Genomic DNA, 17,229 nt, shown 5'->3' with positions numbered 1-17,229 from the left:
TTGATAGGCCCCTGGACGCCCGGCTCATTTGGTTGGGATGCCCTTCCCCCATGCCTTCACCAAATCTTAGCTAGGGGTCTGTATACAGGAACTGTACATCTACGCATAGCTTCAGGGCATGCATTTCCTTACCCTTACACATGAAAGCAGTCACATAATACTATCTTTTGAGAACTTGGATATATTGGCACTGAGTGTGACAGAGGAAGACTGGCTGCTTTCGACTTTAAAAGGACACATACTACAGTAACATGTACATGTAATAGATTTTGCTGTTGACTTTCGCTGGCCCTACCTGTGAATATTGGACTGAGCTACATGTGCATGAATTCTGCCTGCTATTGTAAAGGCTTACTAGTATACTACAATGCACTGGGTCAGACTAATCAAACGGTTGATAAAGCACCAAGCATATAATTGCGAAGTCATAAGAATTCAGAGGGCTTAAATGTTGGTCTTGACCCAGCTGATCAGTGCCTGCAAAAGAATGAATGACTGAGTGATAATGGCTTATTGGCAATACTTTAGCCCTATCATTGACGGAACAAATTTACAATACTAGGCAGTGCATGGTTTAGGTCTGACAATGAGAACATCCAAAATCAAATGGAATCATGTAGTTAGACATGTTTAAAAATGTTTAGGGGCCAAAGGTTTAAAAGTTGAAATCCACAATATCATTAAAATATGTAATCCAGAAAATTACATACGTAATGCAAAAGAACTACAGTATGTATATGTGTAAATGGAACCGTTGCCAGAAACTCCACAATCAACCAGGATGTTAGATACAGTATTAGACAGCACAATCATCACATTTGGGACCAATTACTCTTGCTGAAAATAAAACTGTGCTAAACGAAAATGCCAACCCCAACCAACAAGGTAGAGGTAGCAGGATCAAGATATTGACACCTGGACTTGCCATTTAAATAATAACCTCGTCTTTAAAATATCAAGTATATGTAAATTAAAACAAATTATCCATAAAGATGAATATAAGGATCTGAATTCTAATCACTGTATGATCAAGATGATCTTGACTACATGCACTTTCACATGCATGTCTCCAGCTAATACTACACACATACATTAAACCCTAAATCATAATAGCTTAATATGTCACCTGCATGTTGAAAATCTTGGAAAATTGCATCTGTGACGATCTACTCCTTGACCATTCACTTTGGTTTAATTAACACAGCTGTGCTATAAAAGCTGAAACAAATTTATTGCTTCCATTTATAGTCATACATTTATTGCTGGCTTCACTGTATGTGAATGTCCATTGTTTCATGGTAATGTCATTAGCATATAAGTACACATCCATAAATGCAAATTCACATGTGCACACAAAATACTAACGACACTAAATTTAGCGGTGACTGTGCTTTGTTTTGCACACATGCTTCAAAGAGTCAACTTTGAAATTCAGATAACTATTAAGAAAATCCTCCAATGGATACTGAAACACAATGATAGTCATGTTTTATTGACCAACAAAAACCCTCTTCATCCGTAACAAGACTACACCGCAGTCTTGACAAAAATTCTGCTTAAAAACTTTTTAGGTTATGCACATGTAACTTTACCTACATGTAAATATAGATATGTATGCTAAATATAGATTGCATGTACAATGACCAAAATCATGCCATTAATAACTGTTAGAATGTAAACTCTCTACCCGAATGTCTGTTTCTTTCTTTCTTTCTATGATTGGTGTTTTACGGCCGTACTCAAGAATATTTCACTAATACGAAGGCGGCCAGCATTATGATGGTAGGAACCAGAGTGGAGCTCGGAGGAAACCCACTGTCTATTTCAGAATAACTAACCTGACTTTATTATGATGAACTAAAATATGCTTTTCTGGTGATCTAACAGAGTACCTAAAGCAATACACAAGCAGAGCTTTTATGTTCTGTTTGTACAAGCCTACATTATGATGGTTCTCAATTTTCAACCACAAAACATTACAGGAAGTCCAGTACATCTTACGATTATGTACATGTAAATGTAACTCACACTTTCAACCAGCATATAGATGTACATGTAGCCGCATTCATATATGTACATCTACAGCACTGTACATGTATCTGTATCAGTGTTTTGTTGATAATCTCTACCATAGCAACCCTAACACAACCCCCTCCCGCCACCAACCCACCCTCTCCAGCTTGTACCCCCAGTCCAGTTCAGCTTACTTGCCTACCCCTGTTTGCTCTACTCCCAGTCATACACCTTCACATCCTCCTCTTCTAACCAACTGGGTTAAATATTCAGGAAACTGCAAGCCACAGCTTGTTTTAGGTCTAATTTCAGCCTAGTTCTCACCAGCCTGGTATAAAACTAGCCACAGTTTATCCAGGTGTCTAACATAACATGTGTAAGGAGAGAGAGAAAGAGTGGGAAGAGACTTAGTCCTCTACCATGGACCCCTTTTCCAACCATGCTGCACAATTCACTGCTGTAATGCCAGTTATAAATCATAATGAAATAATTTCATTCAATAGTAACTTTCTATTTTTCTCTTCTTGAAATGGTCAGAGTTTTACACTTGGCCACAGAAAACTGTACAAGCTGCTCAGTTACATAACAATATGGTGATGAAAACAAAACTTTGGCCCTGTTTCGTAAGTTACTGTTTCCTTGTTACTGATTTCGTTTGCCACCAATAATATGTAGGGCTATTGCTTCGTTAATTACTGCTGGGTTAAGGATCAGAAGCTGCTCCCGGACTCTGGGTGCACTATCTTATCCCGTACCTGGGATCATTCCTATTTTTAGTGGCACCCTGTCTTAGCCAGTTTTGCTCTATTTGTTTCTCAGTGGGATTTTCACCACCTGGTACAAAGTCTGCTATCTCCCCACCCTGCACTACCCGAGGCCCCTTACCCATGTTCCACAGCCTTGTACATTTATCTAGCCTGATGGATAGAACCCTAGAACATTAGTCTCCGTCTAGGAATGGAAGGCTTCCACCACAAAGTTGATAACATGTGCTTCAGCATTCACTTTTTGGGTTTAGTATATGTATGCATCACAATCCAGGTTTTTACTTAATATCCAACCAAGAAAAGCACTGTGGCAACTTTGACAAAGTCGAGTACTGTAGTAAGTGCAACACAGTTGTAGAGCCGTACCAACGTACATACTTAAATGTACATATGCAGAGTACTTCTGGAACTTCATAAATAGCATAGTTGTAACTTTAACCAAGTGAAGTACTGAAAAGGGGGCAATGTTGTGATAACCCCAAATAAGAAGAGTACACTACTGTAGAAAATACTGTAGCAACTACATGTAACCAAGTACTGTTGTGACTCGCAGAGAGGAACACTGCACTAACTCAAACAGTACAATACTGAGGTAACTCTGACAGTGTAGACTGTACATGTAACTGTATAAGTCATGTATAATATCTCAATATTTGAATCAAACAATTATGGACAGTCTGGACAAGCTGAAGTGTTCAAAAACCACGACCAAACCACTGGCAAAATGGCCAATGTTCAGACAGCACGGCCAATAGGAATACCAACAAGATGCAACAGCAACATGCACAACACAAACAATACGCAACATTCAACAGTCAACATCAAGAAGTGGCAACATTCAACTCCAATAAGTGGCAACATTCAACAGTCAACATCAATAAGAGGCAACACCAACAAAGGCCAACACCAGCAAAGAGGCAACATCGACAAAAGGGGTGGCTAGCATCAAGCACCACTGACAATAAGTATCACTAACATCAGTGACATGCATCATTGACAAGAAGCAAACACCAACTAGAAAAGATAAAAAAAACAAACAACCCTGTTTCTCTCTCACAGAAAATATTACAGATTTCCTGTATAATAGCGGTCACCAAACGTTCCCACAAAGCCTTATCAATTTGGGGAAATGCTTTATCTCCATATATCTTTATCATGTGCCCTTTATTTCAGTACGGACAACACTTTCACAAGCTTTTCTTCCACTACACCATTACATGTATGCCCAGGTAAGACACCTGTGAGATGCTGGTCCCTTACTGTACATACACTTCCTGTATATCCAGCAGATTACTTCAGAGATAACGTGTGCCTTTACTGGTCAGATTTCCCACACATCGTAGAGGTTCTGATGCACTCGAGAACTACCTGCACATGTCCTGTTTTGAATGACATACCTATATGTAGTGTTACATCTAACAATACATCATGTTACATCTGCATGTATGTATATATGTACTTGTATAGCCTGTAAGACCCTATCTGATGCTGACTGTAACATTTACCCAGCGTCGGTACGCATGACACCCAAAACCTAAGAGAGTCAGGTTCCAAGAGAACAAATGTTAAAGACATACAATGTATGTTGCTATGGTAGTTACAATCAACTCATGCTGTGACAGACCACTTAGCACAGGTCAAGAACAGGTACATGTAAAACCCCAGAGTCTCCCCTACACCTTAACCCAACCTCGTACAGCCAGCATTAACATGTGAGATGGGAGTTCAGCACAGGTAAAACCCCAGAGTCTCCCCTACACCTTAACCCAACCTCGTACAGCCAGCATTAACATGTGAGATGGGAGTTCAGAACAGGTAAAACCCCAGAGTCTCCCCTACACCTTAACCCAACCTCGTACAGCCAGCATTAACATGTGAGATGGGAGTTCAGAACAGGCAAAACCCCAGAGTCTCCCCTACACCTTAACCCAACTTCGTACAGCCAGCATTAACATGTGAGATGGGAGTTCAGAACAGGTAAAACCCCAGGGTCTCCCCTACACCTTAACCCAACCTCGTACAGCCAGCATTAACATGTGAGATGGGAGATGGGAGTTCAGAACAGGTAAAACCCCACAGTCTCCCCTACACCTTAACCCAACCTCGTACAGCCAGCATTAACATGCGAGATGGGAGTTCAGAACAGGTAAAACCCCACAGTCTCCCCTACACCTTAACCCAACCTCGTACAGCCAGCATTAACATGCGAGATGGGAGTTCAGAACAGGTAAAACCCCATAGTCTCCCCTACACCATAACCCAACCTCGTACAGCCAGCATTAACATGCGAGATGGGAGTTCAGAACAGGTAAAACCCCCCAGTCTCCCCTACACCTTAACCCAACCTCGTACAGCCAGCATTAACATGTGAGATGGGAGTTCAGAACAGGTAAAACCCCAGAGTCTCCCCTACACCTTAACACAACCTCGTACAGCCAGCATTAACATGTGAGATGGGAGTTCAGACATATTCATATGTCTGATGAGACAAGTTATGCAATACCTGTCCCTACACAGATAAACCAGGTGAAGTCTCCCTACACCTTACACCAGCCTAGTACAGACAGCGGTAACATGCAAGATGGAAGTTCTGACAATATTCAGATGTGACACAAGATACATAATGAAGACCCATTTTTTAAAGCTGTCACCTCCTCCACCTCTCCCCTGTTGTCTGCCGTCTTTGTGACTACAGATGGGCAAGATATGGTATTGTCAAGAATGGAAGAGCAATCACTGTTTATTGAAGCAGAAACGCATTGTTCACCAGCACTAAGAAGTGAAATGTTGTCACTCATTGTATCTGGTAAAGAGGAGCCAGATTAACCATCACTTATCCCAAAATCTGACTGGGCTAGGGTGTTTCATTTCAAAAAGATTTGAATTGCCATAAACTCACTGATAATTTTTCTTTTCACGGCATTGTATAAGAGTTGAAGCATTATAATGGTCAAAGAGAAGTACTTAATCAAATGAATCTTCGAATGTAAATATTGACAGGTTACAGCTACATGTATACTGTACATTTAGTTCCGAAAGTACAAAGAGATAATGTACCAATACATGTATGCACAAGTCCATCAACATGAAACTGAATCTAGCTGAATGAAACCATGTACATGTACCTGCAAATGTACATGTACGCCTGCTAGAGAAGTGTAATAATGGGTCATTTCCAATTAACATGCAGAGCTCTGAACAGAACTGCAATGCAGTCTCTCTACTGACTGCATGTACCACACGCTTAAAGTCGCCACTTACAGCCAGTACATGCAAGTAAAGTAAAAATCATGGAGTCTTCCTCTATTAGCATCCAACAGGTTATCTATGCACAGAGGGTTTTTTGTGTGGGGCGTACACTAAGTTTATCAGTGGGCTTGCTAGCTATAGCTGTGTAGGGCCTGTAGACCCTAGGATCTCCAGGCTGTACCGGGGCTGAGGGAAGGTAGCCTAAGGCTTCTGATCTACATTGATAGGACCTACACAAACCCTCCCATTCATGCCCTCTCAAAAGCTCCACTGTGTTCCCAGGGCTGGCTGTGAAAGGTGCTGTGCAGGTCCCTGGTCTAAGCTTCTCTTCTCTTCATAGCTTAAGACTTGGACTTATCTGTCTGGGCTGGTGCCTAATGGGGTGGCGGTGGGAGGGTGCTCTCATATCTTGAAGCAAAAGATATCCTTGGAGGCTCAAAGGGTTTATGGTCAACACATTCTGCATGTATATGTTGCTTCCTCCATGGACAGCTCAGCAGCTAGGCATTTTTGAAAATCTATAAGAAGTCTTCCAAAACTTAAATACACGAAATGTTGTTTTTAGGGCTGGTTTATACTTGTTATATATTTTGATATGATACAAATATATGTGTACTGTACTTTGCTTACTATGTCTATGTATTATTTTGTATGTGAAGGCCTTGGAGAACAACAGTTTGATAGTAAATTGATAGAAATACCTTCAATAAATAAATCATTATTATTAGCTAAATGAAAACCAATGTTGTGGGGCAAAAGGATAATGTCAATCTTGCTATATGTAACAGCAGAAAATGTCCAAACTAAATGGTGCAAGACCGACAAAATAATAATATTACCTTAATATACAATTACCCAGGTTAACTTTGTCTACACACACTGTACAGTGCACCACAAGCAGACTTGCCAACTGTTATGCTTTCAGCTTCATTTAATCTTTGCGACACTCTAATGCTCGCGGTATCATCCTTCCTATTTCCAGGGCTAGAGATCAGTGACCAGGTGGAGTGAGTCACTTAAGACACGGGCACATCCTGTTTACATGTGCCAACTCAAGGCTCAACCACCAGACTCTTCATTTCAAATTTCTGAAAAACTGGGATGGGCAAGGCGTGGCTTTCCCAGGTGTCTGAGTTATCTCCCTTTGAAATGAAACCAGCTGATGAACAGGGATAATAACAGAAATCACTGTTACAAATATGATCTACAGTAAGTGCAGGGTTGCTTCATCCCAATTAGGCTTTCCACAACAAAGAAGCAGCCTTGTTATTCAGGGATTTTCAAATCTCTGAAAAGTGATGAAACATGGTACTGGAGCCTCAACATTGTTCTATCAGTGCCTCTGTTGGAGTTTGCTGAAAGAACCTTCAATAAACTATGATAAAAATTGCAGCACTAGAACTGCTTTATTTCTTTGACTGAATTTTTATGACATACTCAAGAATATTTCACATTAGTGACAGCGGCCAGCATAACAGTGGGAGGAAACTGGGCAGAGCCCGGGGGGAAACCCACAACCATCCACAGGTTGCTGAAACACCTGAGAGGAAGCCAACATGAGCTGGAACTGACACACAGTGACCGCACTGGTGAGGGGATCCTGGGTCACTGCGCCGAACTGGTATGATAAAGACCTCGACACAGCTCGAAGAACATTTATATTTTATGTTGAATTCATGTAAGGTGAAATCACAATTTAGAGCAAGATGCTGTATTTCACCAAATCATTAGTATTTTTCAGGTGAACACTTTGCTTGATTCTGATTGATGAAGTTTGATTCATTTGTTTTATCCGAAAAAAGTGTTGGCATCAAAAGTATCACTTTAAGGGCTTTACGTGCATTCAAAAAATGCATAACTACAGTAGACTGATGCTATCAAACTGACACGAGTTCACATTTCAGTCCTATCTATTCGAAGAAAATTCACGCTGTGAAGTGGGATTCTGTATGTCTAGTTTTAACTAAGGTTTGACCGTTTTGAACATGTTTGTCTCTTTTTTTGTTTTATATCTGGTGTTCGAAAACCATTCACCCCTAAATGAACTATATCTCAATTATCGGGTATGACACCTGCTGCAGAGTCTGCAGAGAGAGGTTTGCAGAGTTTGCAGAGGGAGATAAACAGAACAGCTGGCCATGTGTTTTCAATGAGATACGACTAAAACTTGCCCATTAATAAAGGATATTAAGACTGCACAATAACATGCCAACCATGAAGCAATAAAGTCAAATGTCACATAAAGTGATGTCACTCCAGTTTTGACACATAGTAAATGGAAATGACAGCATGGAAATCCACAATGTCACATGTACAGAAGTCCAATTTATACAGGTAACAATCACATGTACATACATGTATACAAAAATTTTACAACACTCACTTGCACTAAACAAGCACAAGATCAGAAGGAAATGCAGAATGGACATGCCAGCAACTAAATTCAGAAGACTTCAGCAGCAACGTTAAACAACTTTTATGTGGTATCTTTTTTTTTTCTAAATCCAGAATTAGTAGTCATTTAAGTCAATGATACAAGGTTCAACATTCTGATTTTCGGACTACCAAAAAGAAACTATCATTTTTTCTGCTATAAGATTGGTCGGCCGCTTACCCATAGCGTTAAAAATAATTCATGAAAGGGCGTGAAGTTTGGGGGCTTTCTATGTTTGGTTTTGTCAGTAAAATTTGATTTACGCTTCCGAAACTGAACCAACTGGCACAAACTTCTCTTTTTGAGTGGGCTTGACTCTGACAGTGTAAACAAACTGTGCAGACAGGAGATGTTCCTCAATGTTTGTGCCAGATCCAATACAGGACTGCATGAGGTGGGCAAGAATTTCGCTTGTTTTCAAAATTATCATGATTGTCTCATGGGGGGCATGGGGCATATGGGGGTCTTATGAACAAGATGACCACGACATGGTTTAATTTACATCCACGGTGAAAATGACCATCGACATTGTGAAACATGGCTGCGTGAAAAGACTAAAGAGAACGGAGGAGTCACAGCATTCCAATACATACTTCAAAAAATACCTCTGTCCTTCATGCGTTGCTACATCCCAGCCTGGGGGTAGGGGTGGATCGTCTACCAGCCCGTCATAGCTTCTCTGTCTGGGGTGTTGGGGTGCGGGCGGAGGGGCTGCCGCTCTAAGCGTCTGCTGTAAGGTAGCTGGGGAAGAGTGCGCCCGTGGGTGGTTGATGGGAAGGCTGCCTGGGGGTGGCGACTGAACGGTCGGGGAGCGGTAGCTACCCTCGACACTACCCTCACGGCTCGATTGTCCTTTCGTTTGTTGTGGTTCTGGCTCTTTGAAAAAAGATGAGGGAAGTTGTCTCTGCCTGAATGGCACTCCTTGTGGTAGCTGAGCGTATTCGCTCGGGTTCATCACAGCCTTGAACAGGGCTTCCAGGTCCGAGTCCGAATCGCCACGGACATGAACAACTTGGTTACCTATCATCTGCTGTGGTGGCCCCGACATTTTCGGCGCCTGAAAGTTGACCGGTCACACCGTTGAAGAGTCTTCTCCCTCTCTGTTCTGGTATTGACCCCACCCGCACCCGAAAAAATTAAATAAATCCCGAAGTTTTCCTAACAACTTTTCTGTGATGAGGGGACACAGAAAACTTTGGCGAAATTTTTAGCCTCGTTCTGACCACTCCACGTAAGCATGCGCACTAAAACATAATTCCGAAATAGGAAGATCGGAAAATGCCCAGTTTCGTAAAAATGCCACGTGTGCCACTCGCCACAATATTTTAATTGATCATTTAGTACGATCTGAACGCAGAGTATTTAACCATAGACAAAAAAACAAAAAAAAAAAAAACAATCGCATCCACAGCTTGTACTATATCCCGGTGCAGCTTCGCAGGGGGTCCGCTGTGACGTAGTAGTCACTAAAGATTTGCGTCACAGGAAAAGTGCTTACCTTGAAAACTTATCTCATTTGTGGCGTTTACCTTCTGTGAGAGAAGTCGAGTAAATAATCACAAACGTATCGATATAAGTTAGCCGCTGCAAGAGTCTGGTTTGTCGAATGACAATGCTGAGAAAAGTTGTGGCGTTTGTTTATTTCAGAACATAGCAGGCCACCTATTGTGCCCCTTACGGATCCCCATATACTTACGCTCTACAGAGTTGAACTATTTTGTGAACGGGACTTTTCTAAGCTCCACCCCTGTTGACCTATATACCCATATAAGGAAAATTTACCTAAGAAATAGTACGTCGGCGGGCGAACTTCACCCCACATTTTAACTCCGCAGCAACTTCTCTCCAATAGAAAGCATGAACTAATACGATGTTTTCTTACGAAATTCTCACCTTCCGCTGGCATCGGCGCTGACCTCCACTTTAGCAACTGATACCTGATAACTACTTAATTACCGTACCTCCAAATGAAAAATTGTTGAAAACTTACTGATGGACAGTACAAACGTTTCAAATTTTCACAGCATTTTAAATAAAGAAGAACGTGTTTAATGTAATACATTTGTGTAACTTTTGCACATACGGGCACATTCTGCAGGCCTACGCTTAAAGAGACATTTTAAAATTAAATTTGAACTTAGTTAATTACACCATTAATATACATGTAGGAGCATATATAAATGTTTAGTTATGCAAGTAATACTGCATGTACATCGCTCTTATCTCAATTTATATATAGGGTTTTAGATTTTTGTCGTTTTTATTACAGGCAACTGTGACACATTTCATTCACGGCCTTTTCTGTCCAGCCTTAGATAAACCGGTGCACGTAGTTTTGACAAACTAAGATAAGTCACACTTGTTCATCTTCCTGTAATTATCTCATTATGACGTGATTCAGTTCGAGAGTTCCGCGTGTCGATCGTACGACCAGAGAAGATGGTAGCGGTTAGTTCTGGGTCCGAGAATAATAACTGAGGTCAACAGTACGTGGGTGGAGACGCAGGGTGCATCCGGAAAAAGTGACAGGTAGGGGGTGGGGATCCTGAAAGTACGCACGTAACCTAGAACGGTAGAGGAAGAAGTTAAGGGGATGATAAGACACCGGGGGAGTGGCAATCATGCCTTTTGTTTAAATGCTTTCCCCCACGCCCACCCCTCTCCGCACAGCCACGATTCTGTTGATAGATCACTACAGGCCCACGACCATCCACAAGTTGCTAACGGACTTACGTATGCGGTAGGAAAATGTAGGATGCATCTATACTGAATGACACGTCTTAATTGTGATATATAATATATAGATGAGGTACTGGTATTTTGTTACAGTATAATTGCTATATGACACACTTGAATATCCTCTGACGTAAAGATATACATGTGTGCAACCCGTCATACTCTCAAATTTTGAGAAATAAGTTTTCTTTCAGGTCTTATTGCGCATGCGCAATGTAATATATGCATATGTAAGTCTGGTGCTCACTTTTTCAATTCTGTATACGATTGATGTAACCGGTAACTGGTATATCTGTTCTTGTCCCTTCAGATTCTCCATGGAGCTTACATATGTGTATTTACGTAATTTCGATATATTGGGCAAAACAGTGTTTTGAGAACGTTATAGTTGGGAACTTTGTGTAATCAAACACACATCTTCTCAAATGTCATCTCAGCTGTTCTGCGAATCGTGATGGAAAAAATGAAAGAAACTGAAGTTGGTATTAATTACACACTGAAAAAAAATCCCCCTTACTGCATGTACATACACAGATGTAAGCTTGCGAGTAAGTGAAACCTGACAGATTCAATGTAAAACCACCCCATCGCCTAACACCCGCGAGAGCTGGATTTGAACTTGCGACCTCAACGATCATGCGCAAGTTGGACCCAAAGTTGGCCGGGTGCCCAGAAGAGCTGTAATTCAGCCATTCCAATGTGCACAGGTCTTTTCCCACGGTCTCATTCCGTGCAGATCGATTTGGCTGCTCAGGCCTCGTTGATCCTTGAGTCTGCCAGCATAGTCGATATCGGCCCGTAAGCCCGCCCAGTCCACGGGCCAGGTATTGCTGGGTTAGATAGCTCGTCTACATAAACGGAAGGATGAAAGGTAGACAGGAGAAAATATAGTCATTGGCAGTGAATGAGCAGATCTATACTGGCTATGCAGGCTTTCAGTGCAGATTCCCGGTATTTACGATACAAAACAATCTGCTGAGAAAAAACAAAGATAACATGTTATGAGAAATTTGCAAGGACTAGGGCGCATGCTCATACAAATACTACGCTTACAAGCGGGCTCATAATGTGGACGGCATGTACTCAAACTTCTGTTGTACTTTAATATAATCTGTTGTACTCTGATATAAAGTGGACGTAGGAGATGGATTTGTGAATGGGTGGGGATTGGGTGGGGGGGGGGGGTTATTGGGGTCAGGATTTAAATATTTATCTGATTGTTGTTGAACGCCGCGCTTCAGCAACTTGGGGATGGTCATGCCCCCTCCCCGCCGGGCTCTGCACGGTTTCCTTCAACCCTAATACCTGTCTCCGTTGTAAAAAAGTGAAATATTCTTGAGTATGGCTTTAAACACCAATCAAATAAATAAGTAAATAAAAAACAACGCCGCACTCAGTGATGTTTTGAGTTATAGGGTGCATGGTCAGATTTATGGGTGGATGAAAGCTGGGTACTTGGCGAAAAACTACCGGGAAAGTCTGAGGGTGGAAAGATTTGTCTCCTTGATATACTAAGTCTAGGATGTACAACATTTCTTCCCGTCTTATACGTAGCATTTGGTATTTTGTATTGACTTAAAAAATATGAGTAGAATGCGGTATTTTTTTTATAATTAATCCTGAGAACAATGCGTGCATATGTACATTCTGTACAACTTGAAAACTGAATCTGAGACGAAAGGGTTTCAGCTGAGCTGTAGCCACGATCTTGCGCTAAACAACTGCTGAGACGAGTAGCAACTATCCTGGGCCTATCTCCAGCTGAGGTGTAGCCACGATCCTCAGCTGAACTCCAACTGAGCTGTAGACACGATCCCGCTCTTAACTCCAACAGAACAGTGTTCCCGATCACGCGCTTAACTCAAACTGGGCTGTAGCCACGATCCTACGCTTAACGCCAACAGAGCTGTATCGGCAATCCCGACCTTAACGCCAACTGAGCTGTAGCCACGATTCCGGGCTTAACGCCAACGGAGCTGTAGTGGCTATCCAGCACATAACTCCAACTGAGCTGTATCCACAATCCCGCGCTTAACGCCAACTGAGCTGTAGTGGCTATCCAGCACTTAACGCCAACTGAGCTGTATCCACGATCCCGGGCTTAACGCCAACTGAGCTGTATCCACGATCCCGCGCTTAACGCCAACAGAGCTGTATCGGCAATCCCGCCCTTAACGCCAACTGAGCTGTATCCACGATCCCGCGCTTAACTCCAACTGAGCTGTAGTGGCTATCCAGCACTTAACGCCAACTGAGCTGTATCCACGATTCCGGGCTTAACGCCAACAGAGCTGTATCGGCAATCCCGCCCTTAACGCCAACTGAGCTGTATCCACGATCCCGCGCTTAACGCCAACAGAGCTGTATCGGCAATCCCGCCCTTAACGCCAACTGAGCTGTATCCACGATCCCGGGCTTAACTCCAACTGAGCTGTAGTGGCTATCAAGCACTTAACTCCAACTGAGCTGTATCCACGATCCCGCGTTTAAAGCCAACTGAGCTGTAGTGGCTATCCAGCACTTAACTCCAACTGAGCTGTAGCCACCATCCAGCACTAACTCTAACTCGGCTGCAGCCACGATACAGCACTTAATTCCAAGAGAGCTGTAGCCGTGTTCCCGCATTTAACTCCACTTAAAGGGTTACAGAGTCGACTCTGATTGGCTAGTGTGAGAGATAGGCAAGTCCAGGCTATGTCTTACCTAAGCTGAGTTTTAGGCATGTAGATTTATTCAAGCGTGACTAAGGCTGCAAGATTTTACCCAGGAAACCCTATCTCCACTGTCAGCCCAATCAGCTTCGATTTTGTATCCCTTTGGCCCCAAGAAAGCTGTAGCGACGATTCCACACTTAATTCCAAGAGATCTGTAGCCATGCCCGATCCACCGCTTAACACCAACAGTGCTGTAGCGAGTATCCTACTTGTAACCTCAACTGATTAAGTTGAAGTTGTCTGCACAGTCTACATGTGGCGAGCTCAAATCCAGCTCGAGTCGAACAGACTCAAATAGATACATTTGTGTTTTTTTCTCTCTCGAGTACAAAAGCTCAAAGTCAAGTTGAAGGCTTTCACGAATGAATTTTTGGCACAAACCCTATAACACTGACTGGCTGGCAAAAATAATAACATCCTGTATTTGTACTATCTACGCATGTTTGTTATGTAATACTTATTTGACATACTTTCCGCCTTTCCGCAGTGCAAAAATTCTTCACGGCATTTTTGATCTGAGTAGTATAGCACTTAAAATCACAAGATAATGAGGCTGGTTTCATGCATGTTTTTCGCCAACACTCGATATACGTCATTCGTCGAACCTTTGAGAGCTGTCAGAGCTTCGTCACGTGGTTCAGTGTTCAAAAAACTTCAAGAGTGACAACAAGCTTATCGAATTTCTCCACGAAATGATTTGTTATTCTGCATACGGTTGTTTAAATCAGGTCATCGAAGAACCCAGGGGTTAGTGTTTTCAACTTCCCAGACGATCTGACCTTCAGAAAGACGCGGGTTTACAGAACACAATGGAAGAATTTTGGAGGCTTAACCACAAAAAAAAGCTGAAAACTACGAGAGAACTAGAGCTGAACTCTAAATATTTGGCTTCTATGGGACCACAGTGGACAAAAACCGGAAAGCTAACTGAACTGAAAAAGCAAATCTCGATTTGTACACTAGTACCGATGTTCTAATCATACATGTATTTATATTGTACAGTGCTATATAGGCATTGTCTTTTCGGAAGGCCGAAAATAAACACGCAGTTGTCATCGCATGTACGTGTAGGTAAAGATTCTGAATATCGCGAGGAATAGAACGAAATTTGTTGTGAAGGGGACAGACGGAAAGAATAGTATATAACTGTTAAATTTTGATAAACACACAAAATGTATATAGTGTAACACAGGGTAAAGCTATAGCTTACCAGTCCCTATTGCTAGTGGGGTTGGAAATACCTTGACAAACATCAAATTCAACGTCTGAGAACTCAGAATCTGAAGTCTGGCAAGAAATGTCAGCGGCATAAATCGGAAGTTCAACATCTTCCACTAGAGATTCAAACTGATGAGGCAGTATATGTACTTCTGTGTAGATAGAATCCATCTGAAAAAAAAATGGGATCGTTTCGACACAAATCCCCAGGTTATACAGCCTAGACAGCCAGGGTATGGACATATATGACGTCACCCGCTGAACCGTACCGGGCTTCCGGCTGTAGACCGGACAGGGTAGTATACCTATCATTTATTACAAGTCATTTCTGCGTTTCTGAGAAGTCTTCTCGGTAATATACTGTTTAGAAAGGTTATAGTTTTTATAATTAAGACCAGTAGAAAAATCTGGACACTAATCCTTTAAGGTAGGCCTAATATATTGAATAGCTCTCAATCTTTCAGGTATTCTGAGAGGTGGGTTCATTTAATGCAATCCTCGGACAGGAAATTTTCAGCTTTCGTTTTGCGATCATTGTGTTTGGGACATTTGTGGCAAAATAAGACAAAATCATACCATAGACAATTTCATACAGTGGACGGGTACTATAATTTGATCTAGGCTAATTTGACAAGAGGTCTTTTAGAGCAAATGAGAGCCAATACAAACTGGAACAAAACTGTTTACACAATGTAAATTCCCGTGACAAAGTCTGGTGTTGTGACCTTAGGGTGTATGTTTACCCAAAGGCTGCGTTTTAAACCCTACAGTTGTGTGTAACAGAAATATCGGCTCAAGGGGACGCGACTCAACAGTCATCAGGTACAAATAAATATTCTTTAAGAGTGACTTCCCCTTATTCATTCGGTCCACTAATTTGAAATATCTAAAACGCATCTTTTTTGTTAACATGAACTTGCTGTCAGCCATTGATTCATTGATCCTTTTGCAATGCAGGGAGTTGGTAGACCCTCTGCTCCCACTTTTCACTCGACCGTCTACGCAGTCAATAGCTGTTTTCCACCAATATAGTGTGCATATCTCTATCCCACACATGGCGGAAATGTTCACCAGTAAGTTGCCGAAGTTTGGTGGTTTATCTATGTCACTCCGGTCTTCTCCACCTATAAACTGACCGACATAATATAAGTGAATAAGCATGGCGTTATACGACAATGAGATAAATAAATAGTTATGAGTTGTTTAAGGATGCGCCTTTATTTTCACAGTAAATACTCCCTACAGACAATATTTTTGCTATATATGTATTAGTTTGTAAACTTTACCGGTATTTAAAAAAAAGTAATATGTTAACCATTTCCACCAAAAACTAACAGACCATTAAAGCTGAACTGTTTGAGTATGTTATCTGTTGCCTAGCACTGGCCGGGTGACGTCATGACTCGCAAGCCGTGTAAAGTATTGGCTCGATGGCAAATTAACGGCTGTGTGCTATTGGCCAATGGAAAGTGGAACAACGAGATTTACATGAGAGATCACACAAGAGAACAGTGTGAAACAATAAATCCCACAAGAACCCCGAGGAAAATGGGTATAGGTCATCTTGAAAAACACTTGTCCGAGAATGGCACTGAATGCACGCTTATGCATGCATACATGCGTGTATTTATTCATTTATTTATTTCATTGGTGTTTTACGCCGTACTCAAGAATATTTCACCTATAGGCCTACCACTTCGGCCAGCATTATGGTGAGTGAAACCGGGGTGTGTATTTAAGTATTTATGTATGTATGTATGTATGTATGTATGTATGTATGTATGTATGCGTGCTTGGGGCATAACGACGTACTTAAGGTGAAAGACACCACCTGACCAATGTTTATGTCCACTGAAAGATTACCATTTAAATTATCTCACACCAGCATTAAATCGGCGACGAAGGCCCAAGTGACAAATATAGTTTTCTCGAAAATTGGATACGCTGGAAGAATATTTCTTCCATTGCTTGAGCTGTTGATACAGTAGGCCTACTACACAACAAGGAACTCCAGCGAACCTGTTTCAGATGCATTGTCGGACTATTTTTGGTTCAGGTCGTAGCTTCCGGAGGAGTTGTGCTGGTGATTTTGACCCCA

The 17,229-nt window shown here is 41.8% G+C and overlaps 1 protein-coding gene across 3 annotated transcripts in view; it reads right to left on the bottom strand.

The window, feature by feature from the left end:
• The window catches only part of LOC135479165 (transcriptional coactivator YAP1-like), a 33,817-nt gene extending 24,155 nt beyond the window's left edge, over positions 1-9,662 (bottom strand). For 2 of the 3 annotated variants that reach the window (XM_064758928.1, XM_064758930.1), the window contains exon 1: positions 9,057-9,662. In XM_064758928.1, coding sequence (XP_064614998.1) covers positions 9,057-9,511 — 455 coding nt within the window. In that variant the 5' untranslated portion in view covers positions 9,512-9,662. The remainder of the gene's footprint in view (positions 1-9,056) is intronic. The other variant, XM_064758929.1, reaches the window with a different exon arrangement.
• Between the last annotated feature and the right edge of the window lie 7,567 nt (positions 9,663-17,229).

Source organism: Liolophura sinensis, chromosome 12 (genome assembly GCF_032854445.1).
Source record: "Liolophura sinensis isolate JHLJ2023 chromosome 12, CUHK_Ljap_v2, whole genome shotgun sequence".
Taxonomy (NCBI): domain Eukaryota; kingdom Metazoa; phylum Mollusca; class Polyplacophora; order Chitonida; family Chitonidae; genus Liolophura; species Liolophura sinensis.
The sequence above is the reverse complement of the archived record's forward strand: the minus strand, read 5'-3'. Positions and strand labels throughout refer to the sequence as shown.